Raw genomic sequence first — 8443 nt, forward strand, 5'->3', positions numbered from 1 at the left:
CCCTCCCTCCCCCTCCCTTTGCATCTTTAATGAGGTATCTCTGGTCCCACAGAGGCTCTGCTGCTCAGGCACACGGCTCCTCCCTCAGCCCAGCCTGTCTGCATCTATGTCCTTGAAATGGAAACTTGTGTATCCTCTGGGGGAGGGCCATGTCACCCCGGGGACCACCAGGGAGACCCTCATGGCCACTCCTCCCATCCTTGCCTTTCCTAGGAATGGGTAGGTCAATAGCTTGTGTTCCAGATAGCTATGCTGCTGCCCCAGAGACAGTGAGGTTCCTGCTTCCCCAGCCCTGCTGAGTCTGCGTACAGTTGCCTGTCTCTTATCATCTTCCCAGTCTGCCTACACCTTCTGTGCACTGCCTCGTCCCCTTTCGTGCTGAGAATCTGTAACTTTCTTCCTTCACTGTCGCTGCTGTAGACTTTCAGGAGGGAGCAAGGGTAAGTTCAAATTTCTGGGATAAACAGGCATATTCAGGGTAAACACATGTGTTCCACCCTCCAGGTCTAAAGGGTGGCCCCCATGTATGCTCGCTTTTGGTTACCCCAACCTTGGGACCTTTGCAAGGCTGTAATTCAGGGTATTCAACAGAAATGGTGGATTCACATGGGAGATTGTTCAGTTTTCAATCAGTGAGCCCTTTCCCCATTCTAGGTTCTTTAGGGTGACACCAAGACAGGGCCCAACTGCTCCTGAGCTTACTGTTATGGGACGATATAAGCATTATGCACATACTGTTTTGAAGTCACCCTGTGAGTATTACAATACATGCTAAAAAGGCAAACAATGTGCATCGAGATCATGTGACCAGAGACAGGGGTGGAGGGTCGTGATCCTAGCAGGGATATAGAAGTGTTCGCCAGGAAGGGGAAGCCCTGGCTCTAGCCATGCAGAGTCCTGACAACAGGGGGGAGTGTGGCACCTTCAGGGAAAGAAGTGAAGCCAATGCCAGAGGGGCCTGGAGGGAGGGGGGCTGGACTGGTCAGTGAGTGGGTGGGCAGCCCCAGAAGAGTTTCACTTCAGATATATCTTGCCTCAGGAGCTTAGAATTCTGTCCAGATGACCTGGGTCCTCAAGCAGGAGTGGGGCTAGATGTGGACAGGAGGGAGGGTATGAGCCCGTGGCCAGGCTGCCCTTGGAGAGGCTGCTCGGAGCTGGCCCCTCAGAAGTAGGGGTTTGGGGTCTCCTTCTTCCTTGGGGTTCTTTCCATACCAGCTGCCTCAACTGAAGGGGTTGCCTCCTCACAGGGTTCCCTGGACATAGACATGGGTCAGGCTGGCCCCACTCGTTGTGCTGTTCTCAGAGAGGTCCCAGGATGGGATCATGGGCCAAGCCTCACAAAGGGGGCACAGGGTCTTACTCATATCTAGAGCCTAGGTCCTAGGGAAGAGGGCAGTGAACGAGCACATCCGAGAGCCACCCTCCTGAGACCATCTGTATCTTTGAAAGTGATTCCGGGCTTGGCGCCTGTGGCTCAAGTGGCTAAGGCGCCAGCCACATACACCTAAGGTGGCGGGTTCGAATCCCCAGCCCAGGCCTGCCAAACAACAATGATGGCTGCAACCAAAAAATGGCCAGGTGTTGTGGCAGGCGCCTGTAGTCCCAGGAGGCGGAGGCAGGACACTCGCTTGAGCCCAGGAGTTGGAGGTTGCTGTGAGTTGTGATGCCATGGCACTCTACCCAGGGGGATAGCTTGAGGCTCTGTCTCCAAAAAAAAAAAAAAAAGAAAGAAAGTGATTCCACTGTCTCTCTTGTCTGCGTGTCCCCATAACTCTCCAAGGAGTCAGAAGGGTTTTTCCTTTTTTCTTATTCTGAAAGGTTGGACACTTCAGTCTCTGTTACAGAGCATGGGCCATCCATCTTACAGTTGTGAGTCAGAGCAGAGGGGCTGCTTTTTGGAGCCACAGCACACCTGAACGTGTGCAGGGGGAGACCCACCTTCTGTACCTCTGCACTTCCTCCTTCCCTGCCTCCTGCTTTCTCTGCCTCTCTGTTTGGAGCTGTTCCCCATGTTGCAGGCTGTGAACTGGGTCTCTAGAGATGAGTGCCCATAAATGTGCCTTTATCTTGACATCTCTGCTCTCAGGAGTAAAGCCACTCTCCTCCTAGTAGCCTTTATATAATAAAGTGCAATTTATTTTTATTCTGTGTCCTTCCCACAGAACTTTCACAGCTACCTCCTGCAGTTCCAGAGTGGCGGGGCCTAGGTTAAGATGCCCAGCCTCACGTGCCCGCCAACCCTCTGACACCCTTCGCTGTCCATGAATTCTCTGCCCATCCTGCACTGGCTCTGAGCTTTGGGCCATGGTCATGTCCTCCCCTCCCCTGAGTCTGCTTTGTCTCTCTGCATCTCCTTCCTCCCCTGTCCCTCACCAAGGATTGGCTGAGGCCTCTTGGTGCCAGGCCTGCAGCCCCATGTCCCTACAAAGGACAGCAATAGGAGACTTGGGAGTGAGGCCAGCAGTCTGAAGAGGGAGTGGGCTACTCTGTCTGGAGCAGTCAGAGGTTCAGGAGGGCTCAGAGGAGGGGTCCAAGGAGCCATGGAGGGTAGCCACACGAGAGGGCTGAGGGGAGAAGGTGATTTATGAGCAGTCTCCACAGTCAGCATGAGTGAAGTTCAGGAATCAAGGGCGTGAAAGGCAGGAGATGGGGCTGAAGGTGGCACATGGCTTGAGAGACTCCCTCTTTATAGAGGGTTTCAGCCTGGGGCTGGCCTTGGGGAGCTGGGAAGAGAGGGACACCCAGAGAAAAAGGCTGCCAGCCAGGAGACTCATCCCTCGGCAGGTGGGGCCTGGGGCTGAGGCTAGGAGTTCTGAAGGACCACTTGGGCTCCGTGCTCACTTAGCCATGTGTTGTCACCAGCAGATAAGGCCTGAAAATGGCCTGGGCAGTGCTTATCAGTCCTGGGAGGGTAAAGCACAGAGAGATCACACACCCCTGGACCCTGGGGAGCTTGCCAGGGGCCACGTGGCTTGGGCCTGCGGAACCCAGCCCAAGGGAAGCCTCAGCTCCTGTCTTACTTGGGAAGGAGGCTGCCTGAGAGCAAGTGGCAAGAAAGCGATGACATTTCCAAGGCAGAAAACCCATCTTTTATTTATTTAATCCAAACCATCTTGTGAATTATTCATTCACATTTATATAAGCAATTGAACTACAGGAGTGACGGAGGAGGTCAGAACGTTCACTTTTATGTGCCCCAAATCAAGGGATTCTTCATGAGGCTCCTTTCTTGAGCCCACTTCATTCAGCTAGACCCCCGCCCCACCTGGACCAATAGATTGGGGTTGAGCCCCTCTCACTGAGAGTCCAAGTGGCCTTGAGGGGATCATTTCCTTCTACTCCACACCCCTGTTTTGCCTGTTGAATAGTGATAGACCTGCCTTGTAGCAGGGGGCCCAGCCAGGTACACGGCACATAGCAGGTGCCCAGAGTGTGACCCCCTAAAGTAAGTGCAGCAGTATTGACTCCTCCCAGCTGGGAGGCAGGTGCCTGACACTGTGGCCTCCACACACCTCCTTACTTACCATGAGCCCACACTGGTCTGCTGTGGGCTAGGCCTCACAGAGACCTGGGCCCTGAGCACTTCCAGGGGTCTGTGAGCTGCACAAAGGCAGCTTTGATATCTACAGGGAAAAGGGGCTATTCCTTTCTCCAAGGTCAGGCTGCATTTATTACCAAAGTTAATTTTTCCCCTTTGGACATCTGAGATATATTAAAAGCAGTGCAGTCTCTGACAGGGGAGAAATATTGCCTCTGAAGTGTGGTCAGTGAATTTTTCCTTCAGCACCTTGGTTTTCTTCCTGCTGATGGCTCCATAGTAGGGAGGATTGGCTGAGGGACACAGGGAAGATACTGGGGTCAGAGCTGCCAATTAACCTTTAGATTTCATAGCCTGATTACCCAGTTAATCAGAGGTTCCAAGCCTGGTCCTGACCCAAAAGCTCTTAGCTGTGGTTGACAATGTCTGCCAGGCCAGGACTAGTGGTCAGGCAAGTGACTGCCATCCCACAGGTGGACAGATGTCACGTGACTCTCTGTAGACAGGCTGGGTGTCATAGGGGCCCTATTTCCTCTCAGCCCCTGTGGCATCAAGATGCCTAACTTAGAACAGGGGCACATACCAGGCTGCCTGTGCAGAACCCAGGCATTCCTCTCCATGGCGAAGGACTAATCTCTTCTAGCCTCAATGTCTTGTTTGCTACTTGGGGACCACATTCCTATCTAAGCCATAGCGATTATGGCAGTGAGTTGAGTACTGTGTGTGAAATGGTGCAGTCATCTGAGCCTACACTCTCAGCAGAGGGGTGCCCATGCTCCTCAAGGATGATCTGGTTTAATTCTGGCAGCGGCCTCTGAAGGCAGCTACTTGCCTATGTCCATTTCAAGTGAATATCCCAGAATGGGAAGAGAAGGGCTCAGGGTCACAGGTCAGGAGGTGACAGAGCTGGAGTGGGAACTGGCCTCTTCCTTGCCTCTCTGTTTTCCTCCATATACTCCGGGTTTCTGGTCTACCTCTTATCCTCTCTCTCCCTAGAATGCAGGTCCCCAGCCCCAGCTGTGCCCATCCATCTTGACCCGCCCTTCTGAGCCTCAGTACCACAGCTCATGTGCTCACTGCCAATTCCCTCATCTCAATGACTTTTGTGAACTGGTCAGCAGGTGCTCAGGCTTTGTTTCCTTGCACATTCCTCCTAAAGTGGGCCTGAGGAACCTTACACTGATACTGGTCGAACAGAGCCCTGCAGTCTTCAGCTTCACCTCTCATCTAGGCCAGCCTTTCCCTGGGCACTGCCTGGGATTAGAATGTTCCCCAGCCATGAAGCTGTGGCCACCTTTTACCTACCCTCTCTCCATCCAGCCAGGGAGCCAACTGCCACTGTGCCTGGATGTCCCATGCCAATCCCATGATTCAACCTAGGGAGGCTGGCTTTGGGGCCTGGAGTTTATCTCTCACTCCCATGGCCAACTGGCTCCTATCCCCACCTAGAGAGTCCCAGCCCCTGCAGGAGTTCCAATCTTCAGCTCCAGACATACTTAAGTGGAGCCTGTCTTGATAATTAACAGGGAGATAAATGGAGGTTTAATTACTTGAAGGCACCTTGTGTGAAAGGTTCATGGTGCTTGTGCATTCTCTTGATGGCTCCTAGCAGCCAGCTTCTCCCCAAGTAGCCATAAACTACCAGGGCAGAACAGCAGGTCAGGGTCTAGTGGGCCCAGGCAGGGCTGACTATCTTCCTACCACTGAGACCCTGCTGCCATGGACACAGCCTTCACCAGTGGTTTTTGCCTTGGAAGTGGCCTATAGGTGAAGTCCTCAGAGTAACAGGACCTGCCACCTTCTCGTGGCTTCTTGTCTGCCTCGTGTGGGGCAGCCATTCACCCCTTCAAGGACTAGGGTAGCAGCCTGGCAGCTTGAGAGCCATCTTTCACAACCACCAGGCTGTGTGCATGGTCCTCAATTCAGGACCTGCACCCCTAGGGCTCCCTCCATAAGAATATTCTTGCTTGACATCTGCCAGTAAGTCTGCCCCAAGCTAGGACAAACCCACAACATCCTGACAGTGACTTGGGTGGTTTTAGACAGTACCAGTTGTCTTTCTGCCAGGGACCAAGCAGGAGCAGAGCCTGGAGTTTAGACTGGGTATCTGGCTTCATCATGTGGCCTTCATTGTTACTGTGCTTAATGTAAGAACTTTGTTATTGTTACCCCTAGAAAGGTAGACCATTCATTGGTTTGTCCTTTCCATTGATACAGATCAAGGCTTATCAAGTGGGTGCCAACCCTTGTCTCCAGGGGCACCTGTGACTCATAGGCCCCAGCCCAGGGGTCCTTAAACTTTTTAAACAGGGGACCAGTTCACTGTCCCTCAGACCGTTGGAGGGCCAGACTACGGGCCCCAGGACGAGTTGGCTGCTAAGCAGGACAGGCAACAGTGGCAAAAATACCCAGTGGGCTGGATAAATGTCCTAGGCGGGCTGCACGTGGCCTGCAGGCCATAGTTTGAGGATGCCTGTGGCCTAGCCATTCCTGCTCACCTGTCTTCTACTCTCCTTCCCTCCCAGAGCTAAGGAAGCAGGTGGAAAGTGCTGAGCTGAAGAACCAGCGGCTAAAAGAGGTTTTCCAGACCAAGATCCAGGAATTCCGTAAAGTCTGCTACACACTCACAGGCTACCAGATCGACATCACCACAGAGAACCAGTACCGGCTAACCTCGCTGTACGCTGAGCACAAGGCTGACTGCCTCATCTTTAAGGTAGGCTCCACAGCCATAGAAAGGGAGAGCAGACCGCCAACTTTAGGGAATGAGCATTCAGTATCTAGAACAGCCTCGTGTCACCAAGGCATAGTTGGCTGCAGTTGGTGGGAGATGCGCTGGCCATGTTCTTGTCATCCTTACAGACTCCCGGTCCTCCTGGTCAAGCAAGGCCTGGTCTATTCCACCTGACTTCCCTCCTCCAGTCTGCCTTTGCATGTGGGTGCTTGGGCTCCATCCTCATGAGGGTTAGTGGAGGACTGATGTGATGGTGTAAATACCAGTGCAGGGCAAGGCTTTGCAGCCAAGCCCTAGCAGGAAGCCAATGTGAGAAATAACAGATGAGAAGGAAGGACAAAAGCCAGCATGTCTCTGTGCTCACCATTGAGAAAACCTAATGTGTGCTTTTAGTTTGCTGGCAAAGCCAGGGTTGGCATCTCAGTGGCAGGGGCCTGTGTGTGCAACAAAAAGAATGTGAACCTGCTTACCTGTATGTGCCCCGTGCTCAGTGCTGGCCTGGGATGCAGGCTCCCCCAGGAGGTCCCCCTTTTGCTGACTCAGAAATAACAGAGCTTGAGGGGATTGTATATGTGCTATGGCTGGGAGGCTTCCAAGTTCTGGGCTGGGACAGTTGGGATGGAGAGTCCTCGGGGTAAATGGGTTCCAGTAGCAGAAGTAGGGTGTGACCGGGTTGACCATAAGGCAGAGGTGACCCAATGCGGACATCAAGCAGCTGAAAATCTGGGGTGACAGGGACTTGTCTATCACTGCCCAATCAAGAAGACGGTGTCATAGACCAACAAGGCTATGGCTGGGCCTGGCATGGCACAGGGGCCCAGCATGGCATGCAGCTGCCTCAGGCAGGGTCGCCTGGGTAGTGGCTGTGGGAGGTCAAGACAGGCAGAGACTGGCCCCGCTTGGAACTGCCAAGGTGTGGAGTGGGCTGTCTAAACTGTGCAGCCTGTTTCAGCACATCTTTGTAGAAACTAAGAGCCAACTTCCCATTTTATAAAAAAGCTGTACTGAGTGTGACCTCCGCATTCTAAGTAGGATTTAACAGTGAAGGAGATGATGTTGCCTCTCTCGTTCGGTATTCAGCCTATTGCTCACACTCACCTCCTTTCTGCACCAGGGACTGTCCATCTTTTCAGCCCAGCTACACTCAACCCAATGTCTTTTATGTTACTTCTAAATTTTCTCAGACTTCTCAGATCATGCTCATCCATTTTTACACTTCTTAAAACTCTCAAACCTTTGAGTAAGTAAATATTCAAACACTCAAAGTCTTTAAATAAATAAGCTATCAGAAATGTACTTCTTCACTTTTGTATAATTCTGTATACTTTTGAATAATTCAGGATCGCTGATAGGTGTTTAATACATTGTACAAATTCCATGTTTTTTTTTAAAAAGATTAAATAAAGATGTATTTATGAAGAGTCACAATTTAACATGTCAACTTGTATCAACACTTATAAATTAAGAGGCATGGTTTTCGCTGGATTCTTGCATATTCTTTAACTAAAGTGATTGATCTTATGAAAACTACCTTCAATGAAAGCTTAGGAAAACACTCTAAAGTATTTTGTACTTAAATTGTTGAAAACCCAAAAGAGGAGAACAATTCACTTATAATCCTACCTTCAAACAGCAACTACTGTTAATACTTTGATATGTTTCCTTTCAGTGTTTTTATATATATATATATATATATATATATAATCATATGTGTAGGTTTATTAATTTACATTTGCAAATTTGGGATCCTAGGATTATATTGTTTATATACTTAAGTACACTTAATCTTAGCCAAAAGCCAAAAATCAATTCTTTTTTAAAAATGTCAGCAAGTGGTTTCTTGTCATCCCGCACAGGCCCATTGGGGCTTCTGGCATTCCCCTCTGCCTGGAGGTCCTCAAATCGACTGGATACCAGACCCTTCCCTGTCATGCCCTTGGGCTTAGAGCTCTGCTGGCCCTGACCTCCAAATGGTCTCTTGGTCCCAGGTCCTGCCCCAGAGTCCTGCCATGGTGAGAAATTGAGAACACAGGATTAAGAGTTGCTTCAGCCCCCAGGGGCCATACTTGGGAGCTCAGGCATGCATGCCTGCCCACTTCTCCACCTTTGAGCCTTCTCTGTCCCCTGGGCCCCTGAAGTCAAGAAGGAGGCAAGGAGGCAGGGCAGGCTAG

At 51.2% G+C, this 8443-nt stretch overlaps 1 protein-coding gene across 9 annotated transcripts in view; it reads left to right on the forward strand.

The window, feature by feature from the left end:
• MAD1L1 (mitotic arrest deficient 1 like 1) overlaps positions 1-8443 on the forward strand; it is a 473404-nt gene that overhangs the window by 379599 nt on the left and 85362 nt on the right. For all 9 annotated transcript variants that reach the window (XM_003795495.3, XM_012808713.2, XM_023516517.1 and 6 more), the window contains one exon: positions 6064-6254. In XM_003795495.3, the coding sequence (XP_003795543.1) occupies positions 6064-6254 (191 nt within the window). The remainder of the gene's footprint in view (positions 1-6063; positions 6255-8443) is intronic.

Source organism: Otolemur garnettii, unplaced genomic scaffold (assembly GCF_000181295.1).
Source record: "Otolemur garnettii isolate 467f Iridium unplaced genomic scaffold, OtoGar3 scaffold00092, whole genome shotgun sequence".
In the NCBI taxonomy this organism is placed as follows: domain Eukaryota; kingdom Metazoa; phylum Chordata; class Mammalia; order Primates; family Galagidae; genus Otolemur; species Otolemur garnettii.